General features: G+C 43.4%; 1 protein-coding gene across 28 annotated transcripts in view; it reads right to left on the bottom strand.

The window, feature by feature from the left end:
* MAGI1 (membrane associated guanylate kinase, WW and PDZ domain containing 1) overlaps nt 1-22,328 on the bottom strand; it is a 356,106-nt gene that overhangs the window by 27,719 nt on the left and 306,059 nt on the right. For all 28 annotated transcript variants that reach the window (XM_069811929.1, XM_069811927.1, XM_069811928.1 and 25 more), the window contains 2 exons: nt 11,365-11,396; nt 3,627-3,843 (listed from right to left, as the gene is read on the bottom strand). In XM_069811929.1, the coding sequence (XP_069668030.1) occupies nt 3,627-3,843; nt 11,365-11,396 (249 nt within the window). The remainder of the gene's footprint in view (nt 1-3,626; nt 3,844-11,364; nt 11,397-22,328) is intronic.

Genomic DNA, 22,328 nt, shown 5'->3' with positions numbered 1-22,328 from the left:
CCTTCCCCTAAACAGGCAACATCTGTGGCTCTCCTCCGCAGAACTGGAGTATTTCCTGATATTAAGATGCATTGGGTAAATCAAAAAAATACATGCTTTTACAAAATGATGGGTTATCTGGCGCTTTTGAACCAAATTCTGCTCTACCAATGGCTTCAGTGAGACAAGTCACGAAAGTCAAATACAGTCTTTTTTTATGAAATACTGATTCAAAGAATACTCAAAGAAAGGAAGAATGCATTTTACCAATTCTGAAAAATTAAAATCTTGCCTGTGTGCTTTCCATGTCTACATTATTATTATTATTAATATTAATAACAGTGGGGTGCGCTCCCAGTGAAAAAGGCAGTAGGTGGTCATTATAGATTCAGTACTTCTTAGAAACGTCCTGGAGATGATGTATTCATATATTGAATAAAACCTCTTTATATTATTATTTGCAGATGAAAACAAATTTTGTCTGGGCTAGGGCTAATGAATTCATCTTCTTGTGTCAACTGCACTTGAAAAATTGCACTATGTTCTCTTTATACTCAACAATTTCACAAATGGGATGAAATAAAACACTTAAGATGATCTAATGCTCTAAAATTCTGTCTTTTTTAACTTCATCATATACTTCAACACAAATGGGTGTTGCTGGTTTTCAGTCTACTTGTTGGGGATTCAAACCCCTGCCTGTCAAAATAACATTTTATAATCCTTTTCAGGATTATTAAAATTTAAGGCCATGAATCAATAGAGAGCAAGTCCTGGACTGGGCAGCAGGGAGAGCTGAGCAGTGGGGGCTTCTAGAACCAACCAAAAGGCCCAGTTACTGGATGCAGCAATCAATCTCAGCACTGGCACTAGAGTGACATCCTCCTGCTGTATATAAGACACTATTTAGTTCTGCTCACGCCCTCATCAGAAGGATGCAGAGAGTCACACCTAGCACCCAAAGCTACGGATGTGATGGGAGAGGAGATGCTAACCTCAGTCCCAAAGCCGAAGGGAATGGGTGCTCAAGGAAAGAAGAAAACAATAATATGACTGTGTCACCACCAGCCAAAGAAGGAGTTAAACTGAACTGCAGCTGGGTAACAGCACATTTGGAGCAGACACACAGTGAAACCGGAGGCCCAGGGAACAGTTTCTCCATCCCGCAGCCTGTGGTGCTCCATGTCAGCAGAGCTCCCTGCGAGTGGTCCAAGAGCCGCACGACCGCTGCTTGGGCAACACTGGGAAGTGAGTCTCAAAGGAATGAGTCACGTGCATAACAGAGCAACCACCAATTGTCCACTTTTCATGCAGACCAAACACAGGGAAAGAAACACAGTGGCTCACCTCAAGCTCCCAGAGCAGAAGCAGCACTGGGTTTCAGCTGTGAACCACAGTCTCCACTTCTGAGACTAGTGAGAAGGATAAAAGGCGAGGGCTTGGGGAGGGAAGGAGAAGGAGCTGACCACTGACCTCTAAATAAAGTCCCCACTCACACTTTGGGATCAGACCGCAACAAGAGACAGACCATGTCCAACTGCCTTCTTCACTTAGACTGTATCTTTCCTGTTTTTCTTCACCTGTCATTAGGTACAGCAAAGCCATGTCACTAGGTAAGAGTGCAGGTTAATCCCCAGGGAATGTGTTTCACTCCAGCTTAGGATCCAAAATTCATAGGCTCTTGGACACTTCTGGTGGCACATGCTTACAAGGAGACATGACCATATCACACTTCTACCATTCTCCAAAACCCCTCTCTCTATGAAAAGAAGAAATCTCAGAAAACGCCCTCCCGGGAAGCAAATGGCAATGGGACGAAAAGGTGGTAGAAAAGCACTGGCGTTCAAATAGGTAGGTCTCATCTGGTACAAGAGGCAGGAGATAAGGATTGAAGCAACAGAAGAGAATCGACCCCACTACAGAGACGCTGGACTACAGAAAGGTGAGACAGGGATGCTGAAGGGATGCAGCAGAACCCAGCCTGGCAAAAGGCCCAAGCAGAGAGGAATGTGCCAGAGGGAGAGATGGGGTGTGGGAAACCAGCAGGTCAAGAGGCCTCTGGAAGGGCTCTAATCACAGACCACAGACCAGGATAAAACCTCTACAAGACACCTGCAGCCATTGAGGAAAGAGGAAGGATTTAGCACATGGTGTTGGAGGTGGAAACAGAAGGGCAGCTGCCTGCCCGTGCACTTCAGGATTTCTCCAGCTCAGCCTCTGGTTTTATCAGGAAAGACAGGCAGGAGTTAAGGCTGCTAAGCTGATACTAATGACTAATTAGTATGAGTTAAACAGTTAATTAGAAATTAGCTAAGTAGCTGCAGGGGGTCAGAAGCATTGCCAGCACAGCGCCTATGGGAACCACGTGAGCTGAGCAGGGGTAATGCCGGTGCCATGGGACAGCCTCAGCCTTGTCCGTGCAGGCAGAAGGAGGAGCTCTGCCCGCAGCTCTGCAGGGCTGAAAAGTCACCATCCCTCGGCTCTTGCACCTTTTTTCCTTTTTCAACGAGACGCACGTGCAAGTTCCGTCACTGCACTTCTCCGTAGATCAGCGTGACCTGGCCCAAGAGCCCGCAGGGTCGGTACGCCTAATCCCTGGGAAGGGAAGGGAAGCAGCGCACAGAAGCTGAGACACCTACAAACTGCATTGCTGAGACATTCAATCCGAAGAGATGCATCTTCAGCCAAGAAACTGTGACTCATGATTTAATTTTTCCAGGACATAAGATTTCAAAGTGATTCATTTGGTCAGAAAAAAACAGTTCTACCATTTTTCATTCTGGGGTAATGTTCATTTCATACTGGTTTTACCAATTTCCAGTTAGCACAATAAAATCAAACTCCAGGTGATACTCATACAGCACCAAGACTTTGAAGCTCCCTTTTCTGTAATGAAAGTAACTGTTGCTTTTGAAAATGAACCTAATACGCTAACTATTTCTTTAAGAAGCTTTTACAGATTCAATCTTCTTCAGCAGTGCAATTAAAGCAAAGCCAGCGTGTTTATTTTGTTTGCACAGAAGAAACTGATTGAAACCATATTTATAGTCTTGGAGCAGAGTCAAAGCCCTGCTGAACTATTAGCCAAGTGTGCAGATTATTAATTGCTATAAAAGCCACTTACAATATGCATTTGATATCTGTATTGTTAAAGTGTCCACTCTGGTCAAAGTAAAACGGCTCAGCTGGATTTTCTCCTCCCCAGGGTGAGACTGGAAAGCATCTGATAGGAATTTCAGCAAACTAAATACTTCCCCTCCTTACTGAAATTCCTATGCATATCAGACAACGAGTATTAACCTCAGAAAAGAGTTTAGGATCTGGATAACAAACTTGGAAATTCTCCTTCAGCCTAATTTAAAAGCGAACTAAAAAAATAGGGGAAAAGATGATCTTTAATTTTAAAGGGATTTTTCATATTAAGCCTTGGTCTAAGTGCCCTTTCCTAGAGATGATCTAAAGTCATTCCTCATCAGAGAGGAAACTGCACCTCTACCAAGTAGATATCATTGACGGATACCAAATTAACAAACTGAAGCCTTATATTTTCCACATAAATCTAAAAGGTTCAGTTCTTCACAAAGAAAATATACAGAGAGCGGCTGCCAGAGCCGTAGCCCTAGCAACCACACCTGCTTCATACTCACGTCGGCTTTCATACATGCTCCTGGACTGGGCCCAGATTTTGAATGGATCTGGCTTTTTCTGCCCAGAACTGTCCGGTTGATCCGCAGCCGGCGCCTCCGCAGCCGTGTAGTCCGGCAGCACCTGCGTGCTGTGAACGGGGGAAGCGGTGTGCCCGCTGCGGTGGCTGGAGACGCTATGCTGAGAACTGTTTTGGCTGTCTTTCCTTTCAAGTGGTTGCTGCAAGGAAGAAAGCAAGTGGAAAGAGAGAGAACAGACGGTTATTGGTCTCTGAGTGGGTGTTTTCCATCAATTTTTCTCCCTTCTTTGATCAGGGTTTCTGCATGCACATAAATAAATATATAAATCACAGTTTTGCTGCCACAAGTTAATGCTGGGTACAGTTAAATTCCCCGATGACAGATTTTGATAGGCAGACTGACAGAAAGAGATATGCAAAACAAAGTCATTTATCATAAAAAAATATGCAGTTCTCCATCTCACACATAAAACAAATCTAAATCTCATTATAGGTTACTAGTTTCAGTGCACTGATTCTTTTCTACTTTAAGGCAGAAAAACTCAACAACCTTCTACTCAGATAACATTAGGATCTAACTTGAGCCTGCAAGAAAAAGGAAAAACTAGCAAATTTCACTGTGAAAACTTAAACAGTCCCTCTGAAACAGATGCAAGCACAGCCCTTACTCTGAAAGATCACTTTTCCTCTGCAGCTCTGGCAACCCCCACATCACAAGTGGGTGGACAACAGAGTACCACTTTCATGTCTCTTCTTCCCAGAGCATCCACAGGATTACGGCAGATCTTCACAAATGTGAAAATGTCTGTTTGCAGTTTGATTTCCTTGTTTTAATTGAGCATATTAAAACAGGAAAAAAACATGTCCGCCTAAATTCAAGGCTTATTCAAAAGCAGTATGTCAAGAGTTCTGTCTGCTCAATATTTAGCTAAGCAGTGTACATAATTCTTAACTCAAATTCACAACGGTGTGCTCAAATGAAGCACAAGTCACATTTGCATTGCCAGGATTTGTACTACTCAATATGCAGCAAAATCCTCCCTCAACAAGAACTCCCCAAACTGTAAAAAGCAAATGCTTTTTAATGCTTTTTTTTGAGACGGCCTTGGGTTGGCAACAAGGTCGACTCCGACCTCCCACCTGCTCTGGCACAGGGAACTGGCACGTTCCCGGAGCTGCTGTGATGCAGAGGGCAGCCGGAAAAATAGCATCCTACAGGTTGTTTTTACAACATCCACAACTTCCCGGCTAGAAGGGGTCAGGCACTTGCACCAAGAAACCTCAGACAAAAATGTAAAGCCTTCTGCTGGTAAGGGGGTACCCAAAAACATTGCAACAGGAGCCTCTGCTTTCAGGGACTTCTCCATAGAAAACGAAGCAGGGGTTGGGAGATAAGCCAGGAGCAAACACAGAGCCGATCAGCATGGGGGGTTCAAGCGCCCACAGGTCTGGGGTCCCCCTTCTTTACCCTGAACACAAAACCCCAGGCGGCCAATGGTCCATCGTAGCAGGGGTGAATTAATTAGAGAGGAGAAAGTCACCATACGAAGTGCTCTCTTCTTGAGTCTTAACAATAATCTTTTCTGGTTTTAAGTTGCACATAGTTTTAGGTTTACACTGAGAAAAAAAAACCAAACAGCTCCAATAGCCCAAATGACTGTGACCTTGCAGCCTTACAGTCGAGTTGTTGATCCACTACCAGCATTTTTTTAAATGATATCTTGATCGACTAGAATGTGAAATTGCCTTTGTCCTTTAAAGCAATTTTGAACAAAGCATACCTGCTGTGATTACTCATCTGCAGACTCTCAAATACAAATATCTGAGCCAATTTCAAACATTTTTAGCTTTTTAAGTGGTAAAAGAAGCTAATTCACATGCAGCCCTTCAGTTTTTAAATGAAGTAGTTTTAAAACATCTATGCTGTGGATAATCGCTCTTTTGCAACTTAAAAATAATAAAAAGAAAAACCACTTTACAACTCCCAGTCCAGCCATCTGGATTGTTTTGTTTGTTTGGCCAAACTACTAAAATAACTACAAGCATCCTGTGAAACTTCAGGCCAATCTCACTGGAAATAGCTGGTTTACAGAAGTTGGAATACAGGGACTAAAATGTGAAGCTTTATTCAGCCCTTGGGGAAACGTTGAGAACTCTCTGGAAACTTTCTGATTTAAAAAGAAACAAAGTTTGAACTTTACAAAGTGCTCTCACTTTATGATATGAAAGCTCTAAATATTGAAGAAACTATTACTTCTGTTTCGTATTTGGGTTGCAAATGGAAGTGTCAGCATACCTCAAGCAAAACCACCTCTAATTAAACTAGAGTTGCAATTGCAAATACACAGATGTTTTGCAAGAAACAGGGGAAAACTTCTTCAGAGGGATAGCTCTTTTTCCAAACAATAAGTCCTGCAAAAAAGCCTGAAACATCTCTGTTTAGGAGTTGAAGAAGGAGAACACAACCGTGAGAGAAAGCGGAACACAACCATGGAAATAGGGCCTGTAGGTAATTAAATTAATTCAAGACAATATTAATCGACTTTCACATCACCAGATGAGGCTGAAAAGGTTTTGGGCCAGTGGCTCCAGCACATCATCATCATCAGGAGGTCTTGCAGGGTCTTGCCCTGCTCTCTGCAGTGCTCCTGCAGCAAAGACTGTCCAGATGAAGAAGTTCGAGCCTTGGTGCAAAGGTGGAGCTTTCCTAAGAGAGATGAGGTGATCATATGCCAATGAAAGGATGGCTTCTCTATCAGCTGCCTCGTTCCTAGCTTCGGGGCTGATTCTGTCCTCTTGGGCCTGGATCTGTCTCGTTCACGCGTGGGCAGGAAAGCAGCTAAATCAGGGCCAGATGAGCACGGGGCTGGTTGGTGGCAGACCGCTGCAAAGCGGGCGGCTCAGACCTCACCCTGAGATGCTGATCATGTTTTTCAGTGCAAAGTAAAGCAGATCAGCTGAATCGTGTCGACTTCTGACAGTAGCTACAAGAGCACGGAGCACTGAACTACCCAAGTCAGCAAGAGCACCCCAATCCTCCAGAGTCTGTGGTCTTCTCCAGAGCTGTTGGTAAGCATAAATAGCTTGCCAGAAAGACTCTTGACCAAAAGTGGCTAGAAATCAAGACTACGAGGAGTGCCTTGAGTCCATTTAGGCAGACTGCACGCTTAAATACAAGCGATAGGCAAAAACAATCACCTTGATACTGTATTACAGCCATGACAAAATAAATATGTGGAAAGCCGGAGCTTCTCCTGCCCTACCCAAGCCCCAGGTCTGAGATGCGTGGCCTGTGCCAGCTTCCCTACACCCTTGCTGAAACTTTGCAGTGCTCATCCTGCAAAACAGAAGATTGGGAAGAAGGTCTTTTCTAGCTGCCCTTTCCTCACTGGTTGAGGTTAACAGGACCATCAGCGTGGCTTGGATTTCCAAGTGCGGCGTGGGTGCAATTGCTGCAGAAGAAGGGGCAGCAGCGGTCAGGGTTTGGGCATACATCAGCCTTCCAGGATTTCTTCCTCTCACCGTGCAATCCCATTTTCAGCCACAGGCATTGCATTTGCTGACCTGAAAGGCAGCTTCTCCCTCAGCAGGGAGGATGAGTGAGCCCACACCGAGCACTACATTGTCCTCTGGTTACAGGGAGGGAAGAAAACAGCAAAGGTGATGTGAGCCAGGGCGCTTGCAGCTGTGACGTTTCAAAAGGAGACAGGAGGAAAACTGCTTACAAAAGTCTCCAAGTGCCTGGAAAATGCTACAGATACCCGCATAGCGGAGGCCAGTTTGTCATTCATGCTAAATGAAAGAGTAATTAGATGTTACTTTGTACAGTGACTGCTAAAACAACCGAGGCCCATGACACGGCTGAGAGGTGGCTGCAGGCAGAGATGGGACGCTAATTATTAGCAGCAGTTGTGTATGTCTGTGTCAGGCAGAGAGAAACCCGCAGCAGAAGAGGCGATGGTGGCAGGGAGCGTGTCCTGCGGCACGAATGGACACCAAAGCTTTTTGGCACGGGATTCTGCAGGCATAAAACTGCAAGAGAGAAGAGTTGCTGTGGTTTCCTCCCACTGCTTTTCAAGGGTGGTGGTGCGGGGGGAATGGTCTCTGAATGAAGAGGGATGTGTTGTACAAACACTCATGCTGTGGAACCAATTTCTCCTCCTGACAAAAACAGGACATCGGCAGAGCCCCAAGTGCCGCCGATCCACCTGAAATATGTGGCAAGTCTCTCCTCAGGGACAGGCTGTGCATAGGAATTGCAATTTTGACCACAATTCAGCTAGGCTGACAATGTATTTCTTTACACCCAAAAGAAAAAATTGTTTTTTTGGAAGAGCTTAGCACTTTCTTCCCCCTGCAGTGATCCCATCTTCTGATGATCTAGCTGCAGATTTTGTGCTCTAGAGCATTTTGGAGAAGCTGGTCCTGGCAGCAACAGTAAACTGAGCTGGAAATGGGAATCTTTGCCCCCTTGTGGAGTGTTTTGATGCAAGCAAAAAGGAAAGAAAAAAAAAAGGAAAAAAAAAGTTTGTTTTCATCCATGTTATACCAGGATAATTGCAGGGGAAATTGCTATACTAGAGAACTTGCACACTGAAAATGTATATCCCCAGAAGGTCAATACAAAAATATTATCCATTTTCATCTCAAAAAAGAATCAATGGGAAACTGAAAATAAACAAGCAGCACACGGAGCTGCTGTGAGAGTGTCAGGGGGACGGGGGGGAAGGAGGAAGAAAGAACTTGTGGAAGTACCCAGTTCCATGTACAGCTGCAAACTTTTTTTTTTTACTAATTTGGCTCTTTCACCAAGGCTGCAAAACTCCCCTTAAAAACTAAGAAAAAGAGCAAAGCTTATCAGAAGATACACACAGGCTGAAAAATACAGCCCAGGAAAACTGAGCTCAAGGCAGAAAAATATTCCCAGACTAACAAACCTCTCCAAGCGGCTAAACCACCTCCTCCCAGCCAGGACATATCCAACAGCCTGAAGTCAGCCTTTCGGGAATACGGGACTGGGGCTGATAGCTAAAAATAGGGCTTGTTTGAGAAAGAGACAGCCGTTGGCAGTAAGTCAGGAGCATGTCCGGGCTTTGGGAAAGGATCCGAGGTAACAAGAGAGGGCTTGTCACTGCGCTGAGCGAAGCAGAAGAGGATGGACACCTGAGGTCGTGTCTTCCCCGATGCAGCAGAAGAAACAAAGAACGAACACAAGTTAAGATCAGGCCAACTGCTCCCAGTCTGGATGTACGCTGTCCTCTAACTGCAGCTAACTTATTAATCGAGGAATGCTGGAAAACAGTCCCCCCCTGCCTTGGGCAAAGGGAGCGGGGAGGAAACGGCCAGCACATTTGACCCAAGCCCCGTAGGCAGCCGTGCAGCGCTGGGCACAGCCCGCGGGCGCACAGCTCGGCCGGCAGCACCCGCATTCACCCACCAGCTGCAAGGGCAGCAAATTATCCCTGGGAAATGCCAGGGCAGGGTGCAGCAAGATGGCATCCCAGCCGGGGAGCATGCCAGTGGGGCAGGCCTGGCTCTCCCCTGCCAGGACAAGAGCAAGTAGGAATCTTCATGGCCAAGAGAACTGGGCTCCCCTCGCCCCGCAGCCACCCTGCAACTAAACCGAGGAAGGAAGGTGTTTAGCAATACCACTTCTTTTATGCTTTTGACCATCGCTTTGGCCACAGGAGCTCTGGCGGTGGTGTAAATCCATCCCAGACAGCCCCAAGGACAGTCTCCTCCTCTGCACACGGGTGCCCCGAGGTGCTTTGCTCCAGGTTTCCGTGCCCAACCCGTGCCCATCACCAACGCCCGGGAACGAAGGAGCGGCTGTACGGACTCTGACGCGCTCTGCTCTGCCCCTCCGAGGAGCGGTCGGTCATTAACGCTGCCGCACAATGCGGCAGTGTAAAACATTGCCGCTAATTGCCAATGCAAATGATCCGGTGTGCAGGCAGGGGGAATAGGAGGTTCTGCTTTTTGTGAATCCTGCGCTTCAGAGGCAACAGCACCGCCTAGGGCCGTCGTAAAAATTACTGGAGGGACCCTAGAGCAAGGTGAGAGGGGTTCGGGAGAGGCATGCGATGGAATGGGACTGCTTTCCCAAGGCTGACCGGCTCCTCAAAGCAAATAGTAGGGAGAAATCTGCTGTTGCAGAGCTACACCTGTTTGCAAGCAGCCTCTTTGTTCACCGAGGCAGGATTATCCCGACATGGATTTAGACGCTGCTCAGATTTGCACGGTGCATCGCTGCCGACCAGAGAGGTGTCTGACAGGGCAGGATCCTGCCGCACCTGACGCCGAACGCGCGTGTGGCAAAGCGGGAGCCTCCACGCTTTGAAAAGACTAAGACTCGTTGATCGGGGCTGGTTTAATGATAGAAGTCGGCGTCCAGATCAAGTGCAGCCACCCCTGCTCCGACCGAGGAAGAAAGTGCAGGCAGAGAAAAGAAACGTGCCAGACGCGTATGTATTTTACCCGCTCGCTTCTGTTTTACCGAAGGCTGAAATAATCTCCGCGTATGACAGAAGCGACTGCGCAGGGTCTGACATGCCTGTGATTTGCGAGGGAGCACACCCCACACTTTTGCCTCTCAACATTAATGCGAGCTGACAATGGTAGAGGCCTGGGCTCACATGACTTTAATCAGCGCTGCCCTAAGCCATCAGAATCACATTAATTATTTCAGGGCTTTCTTTTTGGATTAACAGAGAACTCGTATTAAAAGCAGGAGCCTTCTGCTCAGCCCTTTCATAAACCTCTTGCCCAGGTTTGCGGCGAGGTGGGCTGTGCCCAGCTGCAGTTTTTGGCACCCGTTGGGGACTGTCGGTGAAGTTTCGCACCATCTTACAAGACGGCGAAGACCTCACTCGCTCTGCTTCCCCAAAGCTACTGGGAGAGAATTCTCTCTTTTCCCCTCCCTCTCAACAGATAACTGGAAACTTTCAGGCTTTAAGTATTTAATTTCCTTTAAAAAGAAAACATTTCTTTTTGTTGCATACAAATAGCACACTAATTTCTTCCACAATATCTTGCGTGCAGCTTTAATGATACTTTAGATCATGGCTTTCATGCTGTTAGCTAACATGTCATCCAGGTAACAGCTTTACATGGAAATAGGATCAGAAGGGACAAGAATATACTGTTCTGGTTTGTGTTTTTTTTTTAAATAAGGAATCTCACACCTGCAGCACAATCCTGCTCAGTATAAAAATGCCTCCAGAGCAAGCACTCTGACAGTTAACTGTATTCCCTGGGAACTGAAATCATGCACTGTTCATGCTTTGTCTCTCTCAACAAGGTGCATGCTTTCCCATTCTGTTAATAATTCAGCCGAGGGTACTCAAGAAAACTCAGGGAGTTAATGGCAAAGGTTGGTGCCTATGAGCACCCGACAGGAATTGCTATCTGGTAAGAAGGTGGAGCCTCCCATCTTTCCAAAAGGAAACAATAGCTTTTTTTTGGTAAGTTAAACGACAGAGAAGCTCATCTGTCAGGGAAGAGGATCTGTAAACCTGAGGCTTTAATTGCAAACAAGTCCCCCCTTCTGCACTGCATTCCTCTTTCATCTCCCCATGCAGCAGGAGCCGTGCAAGGTAATCATGGTTGCAACAGAAAGACAACTTAAAACAATCGAGACCCACAAAGAAAACGAACCGAACTCATGCCTTTCTCCTTCAAAGCAGACAAACAGACAAAAATAGTAGCTGAAAAGTGCTTACCGACTTTGGGCTCTTCTTTGGGACCGGCAGTCCTGAAAAATGGCAACAAGGGAAAAATAAACATTAGCATCTAAACGTTACCTTCCCCGAAAGAAAAAATCCCTAGGTGTATCATCCGAACGTAGCCATCTGCAGAGTTATGTCAGCTTTCGCTCTCGCATCGGAGTTACCAGTCTGTTCATATCGAATCAAAGCACAGGGAGAGGGAGAGCGAGCGAGAGACGGGAGCGGGGAAGAGGGAGCGGGGGGAGAGCTCTATCTGCATTAGCTATGCTGACTTGTGCTGCAGCAGCCGGGAGGCTGGGAGAGAAACCCACAGCCCTCAGCGGCCGCCGAAACCCAGCGCTTGGGCAGAATCTCAAATGCTCCCCTGGATTACGGGAGACTTAGCTTACAATTAAGCCGAGGCTATTTCCTTTTGACGCGATCGGCTCGGCGATTTTATCGGACCAATCGCGGCGGCGCAAGGGAAACAGGTTGATTTTTTAAAAAGTGTTTCGCTAGAAATCCATTTTTGAAAGGAAAACGGGCATTGGCTTGAGCCGGGAGGCTCGGGCTGGGCAAAGGAAAACAAAAGCATGGGGAGGAATAAGCTGTTATCCCTATACCCATGAACGTTACTGAGAAAACACGCGTTTTCCTTCCTGTCCATCCTAAGTGTAAATCTTTGAAGCCAGAGATTTTATCTGTTAGCTACAATTTCAGAGAGCTGAGGCTTGAAAACAGCACTGCAAATGTCCTGACCCGTGCGGGGTATGCTAGGGAGCTCAGAGAAGGGGGGCTTACACAGGTTGCAGTCGATGCAAAGGAAGAAACAACCAGGAGGGCACAAGAGAAGGTTTTTTCAAGGACAATTTTGCATTTTGGAGCAGCCTCTTACTCACTCTGTGATGAGCAAGAGAACGCAAGTGGGATTTCTATCGACTACTTCTGCATATACCTCAATTCCCAGCAGCAAAGGAGACACTTGGCCGGGGGTTTTACCTGCAACGCAGGAAAAGCTCTTTTCCTGGGCATTTCGCAAATCACCTTCCTTTTCCTCCACTGTTGGAGGAGAGGGAACTCCCCATATTTTGCTCTGTGTTACACTCCAGAAAACAAACATAAACCAAAACAAAGATTACACTCCACATTAAGTGCTCAGTAAGTCAGATGTTTGAAATCTGCTTTTGTCTTTAGGATGTGATTTATGTGGCATTTATGCCGCATTACGTTTTCTACTTTATGCATTTTGTTTGTGCTAAAACCCATGCCCTCATCTAACTGTGATGCAAGTGAATTACAAATCTGTCTAGGAAGAAGCTCATTTTAAGGTAATTTGGAAGATGTTAGTTCTGAATAGGGAAGATCCACAATTAAAAATGATAAACAGAGCTCACTCTGCTGCCTGCTCACAGACTGGGATGCAAACTGTAACGAATATTTTAACTGAAATATTTTCAGCTTTTGAGGAATATCTGTGCTCTGCACGTCACTCTGATGCATTCCCAGCCAACAGTTGATAGCCCTCCAGGCACTGATTGATCGAGGGACAAAGAAACATCAAAACTGTTTGAACTAAACAATCAAGACTGCAGCTTCATTTCTGCTGACGGTGACTGTGTTTGTATAATACACCTAAAGAGGAAAGCACTAATAACGTTCATAGCAAGTCACATTTTTAACAGGCATCATTTATCACAGAGATAAACACACAGATAGAGCTTCTCCCCCCTCTCTCTCCCCTTCCACATGCATGCACACACGTTTACTCTTCCTTTCCAAGAGATGCTCTTTCCTATTAAATCAATAGGTAAAACAGATCCCACGCACGCACACACCCTTAACAGACCAACATGAGCCAGAAAAGGTATTACAGCAATTCAAATGTTCCCTGCAAAAAATAAAGTGGAGATGCAGCTGGGCTGTTGGTTCAAATTGTACCAGAATTCAGTTTATTGCATCACAAGCATCAAATGTTAATTACTAAGTATGAACTATTAACAAACCTTTCCTTCAAAGTTTGTTGTTAATTTTGGCTATTCCAATCCAAAAAAGATGGAAAAAGGTTGAAAAATAATGGAAAACACATCAAGGCCATTGTTTGGCAGGTTCTTTGGAGGCCGATGAATCTTACAGGGTCACTGCTCTGTGCCAGACTTTGCTCCAGAACAAGCAGTAATTGACTTTTTACCAAAATAAGTGACCGCAGAACACGTTAACAAATGTTGGTAGTTTTTCATGGGACAAGCTTATAGCCAGCGGAATAACCTGCCTGTACATTTTCCTGTAAAAATGTTATTTATTCATCTAATTAGGGTTTCATTTTAAAACTCGAGTTCTTGACGCAGCAGGCCAAATGAGCAAATGATAGGTATAATATATAGTTTTCATGCCCAGATAATGGAATGGATATAGTACTTAACAGCAATGAACACGAAGCGCTTGAATAACCCCCAAATCCCAGGAGCACCACTAGCAAGAACATGCCGAGCTTTTCCAAAAAGCTTCTGGCAAAAATGATTGCCCAAGCCTATGGATTTGGGATGGTGACAACTATGAATTACAACATTCACCTTTTGATTAAATTAACATGTCCCATCACTGCCCAGGCCATTGCTCATCCTCCTGGCTGCCCCGTTCTCTCCTGAAGCCTCACTGCAAGTTTTTCAGGGGTAAATGGGCCAAGCATGGACTTAATACCCAGTTTGCATCTCTTTGGTATTGTCCAATTTTTCAGTGATTGGAGTAATGGCATTCATATCCCCAGCTAAGAGAAGCCAAAAGGCTTCTCCGCTGCTCTGCCCTCAAATCCGATAATGGAATAGTAATAGCTGATATCGACGCTCTTTGCCATATAAATCCTCTGTGATTTAATGCCTATGGACATCTCTTACTTCTAATTTTGGGGCTTTTGGAGGTGCAGATTGGAGAAGGTGGAAGAGCCAAACAACTGAACGCAGCTGTTGTCATCACAGAGTTAAGAGTGTTTTAAAACAAATGAGCACATCTGGTAAACAATGTCAATATGACCTAAAGCCCCTTGAATGGGCTCATTGTAGCTCCTTACTAAATGTGCCTGGAATTAAATTAATTAGAAAACACAAATTACTCCCCTCTAAATAACAATGTAATAAAGCAACTGCTTAATGAAAAATATCAGTGATCAGCAAGCAATCCACAAGCATAAAAAAAGGGATTGTAATCAAACTAAATTCACAGACTCGTCAGCAAGGCAAGAAAGGCTTCATACAAGGTTAGTCAAAAATGAGTCAGATGCAGGGATCTAAATTAAACTAATTATCACAGAGATTATTACATTTATCTTAACAAAAACCTATCTCTTTTCTCCCCAGTACTCCCTAAAGCTCTATGTACAGCTGGCTGCATCCATCTGCTCAACTACATTTTGTAACATAGGGGAAAAAATGCAAATCATTAAGCAAGTTTCGTACCATGACTTCAGCACTCTTAACACCATTACCCATTAGGAGCAGCATTTCTGTTGCGTGACACTGTATTGTGTTGTGAGTGATGCGGTCCACGAAGTAAGGCCACAACCCAGTTTATTTCCTATTATTTGGCATGTGTCAATTTTGCAATCTTGTGTAGTAAAAACTTTTGGAGCTTGGAAACTGTGAGTTTCCTAACCCTACCTATGACAAGTTCATGGAAGAAGCCATGGGACAAATCTGTGACCCCAAGGGTTGCTGTTTCTAACGTGCAGTGGTCCTCAATTTTTACAGGAACATTTTTTCAAATCTTTTGTCATTACGCAACCAAAGCAACACGGGAAGACCACAACACGTGGCATACCATAGCCAGGGCCTGATTCTGGTGAGAGCTCAGAAGGCCACAAATGCTCAAAAATTACCTAGATGAACACCAGACACATCACGCGTTGTTCCACAGCCCCGAGTTTCAGAGACAGTGGATCAAAATGATCGAAAGTTGAATCTTAAGGAAGACCTGTCTCTAGGCGCCACAGCAGTCATCCAGCCAACCCATCTGAACAGCGTGGTTATGTGAAGGCCAGTTGGCATGACCCCTTCTCCCTCCACCACAAAAAAAAAAAGTGTATCTTTCAATGGGATTTCAACTGAAGCTGGAACCAGTACCAGTTTGCACAATCCACCCATAGGACAAAGGTACTTGAAATTGCTAACAGCCAGTCTAGAACCCAGACTATCATCTTATTTCTTGCTTACAATGTCTGTGACTATTGCTCAACATTTTTCAGTTTGGGGGTGTTTTTGCACATGAAGGAAAAGAACAACTGTGTCTAGATCTTCACTTCTCATGATTGCTTAACACTTCCAATCTGGTCACCTTGTGGACCATCCATACCCAACAGCAAAAAAAAAACTATAGGTGAGCCTAAGTGAAAAGGCCACCCATTTGGTTTCACCATTATGTCATCTGCAGGCCAGAATGCACAACAGCTGAAAATTAGCAGGACATAAATAAAAACACAAGAACAGAAACATTTCAGACTGTGTCACAAGGTTAACATTTACAGAGAAAATGTTCCTGCCCGGAAAAAAAAACAAACAACAACCAAGCTTTCTAAATAACACTGCTTACACCGTGCTGAATAAAAACCAAAGCCTGTATCAAAGAAAACAGACACTTTGAAAGATGAGGGGTAAAGTACTGGAGTCGGGTGGTACACAGCCATATACCTGGCATTGCACATTGATTGCTGCTTTCTGTGTGAAAACAAGGAACTCTAAATAATTAACGCTAATGTCCATTAGTGCTGCTGGGGGGGCAGAGGATGGGAGGCCGGTGGTGACAAAGTAATCCCCTTGATTCTGTGAAATCCATTGCTAAAAAAATTTCTAATAAAGGACAAATACTATCTAAAATAATAGATGGAACTTGATGTTTTACAGACTGGAGAAAGAACAAGAAAACATACCAGAATAATTTCCAGCATGAGAAGCAATCCTATACAGGGATAAGGAGCACCATCAAGAAGAAAAGCCCTACCTTGTCCCTGCCCAACTTTTCTGCTTGTCATCGTGATCTGCGTAACAAGAGTGTCACTGCACTAGCAAAAAAATTAGCTATGCAATACAAGCTTTAAGTGAGAGAATAATTTACACTGCAGGAATATAACCCTGCCGTAAATCACGTTTGGTAACTACCAAATACAGTGAAAAATGCCACATTTCTAATGCTAATGTTCAGTGCTAATGCTAGGAAAGCGATGTTTTCAAAAGACCATCTTGGGCATTATTAACCCACTGGCACTGGCAAAAAACATAATGAGGCATAGTATATTATTGCCATTAACAAGAATTTCAGTTCTAGATGCTCTAAAGATGTTAAATTGTATTAGCCTCAATTACTCATTTTTGGTCAGGATGCTAAACAATTCCTTGTAATTGAAGTCTCAGTCATATTTTCAGCATCTCAAACCAGAATTGCTTTTAGAAGCGATAAAGAAGATATAGGCTAATAAAATGCTATTTAATTACTACAAAAATATAAATTTTAACTATGTAGTAAGATACATATGGTAATGCCATGACAGTAAGGTAATAAAAAGATTGAGAATTACTGTGACAATTACCCATCTAACCTATGGTTGAAAGCAGGTCATCAGTTCTTATATTTTGATTTTGATGCTCATTAAATGAAGAGTTTTTCCTAAAGCTTGAGCTGTTGGAATCATATGCTTAGATTAAAATCTCTCTTAATATTTAAATGAATAGGTACATAGACATAGACATTACATTTCTGAAACCTCATGAATGGTAAGCATCAGAATTGGAAAGTAATTAGAAACCCCCATGTTCTTTTTACATAGGTATGTGTGTGTACACATGTATTATATATATATTTTTGTCATATACATAAGCATACACATGTGGATACGCATGAAAGTACCTACCCTTTTCCACAAGCCCACAAAATCCATGACTTGCAAGCTTTATTTCTAAAGCACATCTCACAGGTTTTTGGGTACGCTGCAATTTTGAAGACGTCCAGTCCTAAACCCCCTCTCCTCAGCTGGCTGTCCCATGGCATGGCCATGTGGGTACCGAAGGGCAGCAGCACCTCAAGGCCAATCTCATGTGCCACTCCAAGGTTAGCACGGAGGACACCGGTAGAGGAGAAACTATATTTTGCTATTGTCACATCTGTATTTATCCTGCTCCGTGAGGGTGTTTGTCTTCAGACTTATCACAGCACTGTTACAAGGTGTAAATCCACATGCTCGAACCTGTGTGGCTTATGGCAGATTCTCGTATTTCGTATTTGGAGAGCAGCCTGCACAAAGGGGACGCCTACAAATAGGGCCCCTTGGCATTAGTTTGATGTTGCTATTAATAAAGAACAACCCTTAATAATAAGCTAATATTTATAGAACGCTTAGCCAGATTCAGCCCTGGGGGGTGCACGTGAACACATGGCACGCTAAGGCAGAAAAATCTTTAATAGAGGACAATGAATTTGCAGATGTTTTCACAAAATGTGACTCTATTTGATTTAAAACACAGTTTTCTATAAAAATAAATCAGTAACTCAATATACTTCCAAGTATGTAACTGTACACCTCAGAAACTAACCCTTAAGGATAAGGATGGAGTCAAACCTTCTGGGGACTGATATTCACCTGCCACATCCCTACCAACGTTACCTTCATGTGCCCCAGCCACAGGGCCCTGACCTGCCCCAGCATCCTCAGCCAGCTGCATCGTCTTCCTGAAGCTCAGGCTCCTCTACCAAATCTGTCTGGTCTACAAACCCCGCCAACTTCTCAGGTCTAATTCGTGGTACATTGCAGGTCTTCTGGCACAAAAGACACAGCTTTAACGGGGTCTTAAGGCTGGTATAGTCCTAATTACTATCACTATCGCAAAAAATAAGTCCATCTGACGAAGAAAAATTAAACATGAAAATAAATAAACATAAAATTCCAGTGCAGAATGGGGGGAAAAAAATTCAGAATAGAGACTTAAGAGACATAAGGATAGATATGTAAAAACAATGTCTCCAAACAAACTCATTGACTAGTCCATTACAAAGCCATCCTTCTTCCTCAGTTCTGCCCTCCTGCTATTGCTTTTAATGACTCTCAAAATGTATTTAATTACAGTGATAAACAAAAACCTTTCTTGGATTTCTAATACCTCATTAATTCAGTTATGGCTGGTTATTATAATGCCAAATCAGGGCAGCAGCCACCGTACCTACCTGCAATGTGTCTGATAAAACCTCGTTATTTACAATTACATGCACAGCAAAATGCCACACAAGGCAGTATGTAAGGGTAGGAGGAAAAACCGGGTGGCATAAACCCCTCCTTGCTGCACAGCTCCAAGTCTGCTTCATTTCCTGCTGTGCAAATCCCGATGAAGATGTGGGAGGCACATCTCTAGCTAAATCTGCCTTATCTAACGCATAGTATTAGGTTCTGCTGTGCCACCTTGTGTTACATCACATCACATTTGATATAAAACAACATTGTGTGGGTTTGAGTTGCTCCACTTATACCACTTCAGCATTTAATACCAAAACCAAATCAAAACATAAGGGGGGAAAAAAAGCCAACTTTCAAAATCTCAAGCTAGGGAGAAAAAAAAGCCTTTATGAAGAATTTCAGAGCTCTCATCTTTCATTTGCTAAGCAACCTCCTGTTTTGTTCTCATCTAAAAGCCTACCGCTTTCTGCAAGATAAGGTGCTTCATGCAATAAAACATCCTGATGGGAAGATTTCAGACATTTTTTTCTCCCAGCATTCAGCAAATGCTTTGGTTTCTTACTGATTTTAAAGCAGATCTAGATTCCCTGCCACAGAAAGGCAGCTGTGCGCGTAACGTGCACGCCACCACTATTGTGCTGTCAGCACGCAAGGTTACGCAGAACTGACATTATATCATTATTCCAAGTACATTAATTGTTCACCTCCTTAATAATTAAAGTACAGGTTTCCGCCTTAAAGCACACTTCGTGAAATATCTCAAAACTTTAGGAAATTATCTCAGCCCTTGAAATTAATGCAAAATGGGTAACAAAATGCCAAGCAATGAATCAGCAACTGCTTTATCCTGTTTTACCCTTCCAAGCGACTCTGGAGCTCAGATGACGCATATATCTGGGGGATACAAGCTATAGCATAGATAGGCCACGCTGCCACAAAAATGCAGGGCAACTGATGTAAAACTAATGCTGACCCAAAAAGCAGATTTCACAGGCATCTCTTCATTTGTTTACTCATTTCTAGAGGAGAATCAGTGCAAATGGAGTTAATGAAGGGTAGCTGAGGGGAAAACACTTGTGCCTCAAATGACTAACAGATTAGTGTCAGCACTTTGCATGTATCACACCAGCAAGAGCTGAAAATTCTGCAGGCAATTAAAATGTCCACATACCAGAGATACCGATTCTCCTTTATTCTCAGAACTGTAGTATTATAAAGCTGTTGGTTTTGGAATCAGGTGCTCATATGACAATGTGCTTTGTTTGGAGTTTCTTAGCCTCTCAGGGTTTAGAAAAGGCAATTGGATATGAATACTAGAGGCTTGAAATAAAAAGACAGAAAGAACTCCGATGTGGTATTTTTATATCTGGAATTGTGGGAGCTTAACGTACGATTTTTAAGTGCTTGGCCTTTTTGAGGCTGGTATTTGAATTTGTCGCCTACTATTTCCACTGGATGCCTTGCATTGAGCAACTCCAGCACGACCTGGTAATGCTAATTAATTAGTTCCTGCAAATGCACTATTTGTATGAACATTAGTAACGCACATCAAACTATTTGGTGTCTGAACAAGCTACCGACAATTACCCTTTGTGGCTGCAGGCATCTGTAAGCATCCAAAACCTTGGTGAAACCCTGCTGCCTCCTGGAGTCTAATGGGAGCCTTGCCATGGACTTCAGCAGCACCAAAATTTACCCCTTCGTGATTTTGGTAAGCAGAGTTACCCCAAACCTTGCAAATTTAGATCATCAAAAACAAACGGCTAATGTCACTAAGATTAACACCTGTAAAGCACTTTGAAGGAGAAAAACACTGCGTAATCCCCAAATACTACATTATTTATAAGATGACCTGATTTTAAATGTTAAGTTTAGCTTATTTTTATCACAAAGAGAAAACAAGTTCCTGCTAGCTTTATTTACAAAACCAATTACCAGTGATCAGTGTATGGTGCTGCATAACAATACACAGCATTGCCCCAAAAAGGCGTATCTAACACTCCGGAGCTGTTTACAGGAAAATTAACTTGCACAGTGGATTGAAATACACGCACGTAAGCAATTCTAATAAGGGGTATGAACTTCAAACTTCTTATTAAAAATATCAAAATGTGTAACATTTCCTTTATTTCATCTTTTCCTGACTTCAACCGATTTTTGTATCTGCTCCTTGATATACTAGTCCCTAATCAGAATAAGGCTGTAAGAGAATAGTAAATGTGACATCAAACTTGCTTTAAACTTGCTTTAAAGTCTCATCAGCTTTTTTTGGCCTTGTTAGAATATAATTCCGCTTAACAGAGAGAAGAGAAGAGAATAACAGAGTGGTGGTTTGGGAAAAAAAGATGCAGCTACACCCAACTAAAGGTTCCCCCAGACCTGCTCCTTCCCTGCACTTAAGTCCTAAGTTTTAGCAATGTATTTTCACTAGGATTGTCTATTTTCAGAAAAAGGAAAAGTAACATTGCAAAACATTTTAAAAACATTTAATCTAATTTCTAATGCAGTTTGTAGACCAACTTACAAACTTCACTAACCTGATTCCCTTCTTCCCAGGCAAATCTCTTTAAAGGAAATAGTAACAAAAATAAACAAGAGGAAACAACTGAAGACAGATTTTTAAATGCCAAATAAGATTCCCAATTTAATCAGGAAATCCATAACTCTGGAATTACAAAGTAATAACCCTGGAATACAACATAATGAACTTGAAAAATAAATCTTGGCATTACACATGGACATATATTTCTTTAAGCATATTATGATTCTGATTTTTTAAATATAATTTACTAACTAGTGAGGGGTGCCGATGAGCTATCGAAAATATCCTCTCACCTGTTATTTCTGGGTGGTATTATTTGTAGTACAATATCAGGTATTTTTCAGTGTACAGCTCAAAATAACCTATACTGAGTGACAAACTGCTAAGAGATTCAACAAACAGGTTTGATGGGAGGTACTGGGAGCTTTGGGAGCTGGTGGTGGTTGACAGAAGGTAAGGCAAGGAAAAAGGGGTGAGTTGAAATGGGATTTTCAAATAATGTAGAGGTCAGTTGAGCACACCAGATGGCAGAGAGGAATTAGATCTGCTCCTGCTCCGGGTGAGGGAAGAAGCTGCCACAACATGGTAGCCTGGGGAGTAGAGTAGGAAAAGCAACCACAAAGGTGGCAGGCACGACGATTGGTACCGGCAGCTCTGTGCTTAGCGAGGTGGGGTTCAGGGGGGGTTCCTATGGATCCAAACACGGGACAAAGACCTCAGTATAATGCTCTGCTCCCTCTGTATTAGGAACTGAAAACACTGCTGGAAACGGTGAACTTTTCTTCCCTTTCCAGAAGCTTTGGCAGAGGCAAACACGCTCTGTGGTAACGGTCAGATGATTCCCAGGTTGTGATTTTTGTCCTAAATGCAGTTTGGACTCAATTTTTCTCTAATTCAGCAGCTGCTAAGACAGTTTGAAATCTTCTGGCAGCTAGATGCTTAGAGTGGCATGACTTTCAACTCACTCTTTACTGCAAGCCTAAAGGGCAAACAGAAGTGAGTGGCTTGTTCAAAAGAGTTCAAGTCTGCACTGAATAGCTGATTGCAGCTCTAATTACCATGGTTTTACATCATTAGGGAAGCAACTGAAAAGGACCTCTAATTCCAACACTGTGAGATACTGGGGGTTTTTTTCTGTTTGGCTCTTACCACTAACTGATCCATTTCCAACACTTCTGCTAAGGACAGGAAGGGAAAATTTCATTTCCATAGGGGGGGAGAGGATTTCAA

This window comes from Haliaeetus albicilla, chromosome 24 (assembly GCF_947461875.1).
Source record: "Haliaeetus albicilla chromosome 24, bHalAlb1.1, whole genome shotgun sequence".
In the NCBI taxonomy this organism is placed as follows: Eukaryota; Metazoa; Chordata; class Aves; order Accipitriformes; family Accipitridae; genus Haliaeetus; species Haliaeetus albicilla.
This window is presented reverse-complemented; position numbering and strand designations above follow the sequence as displayed.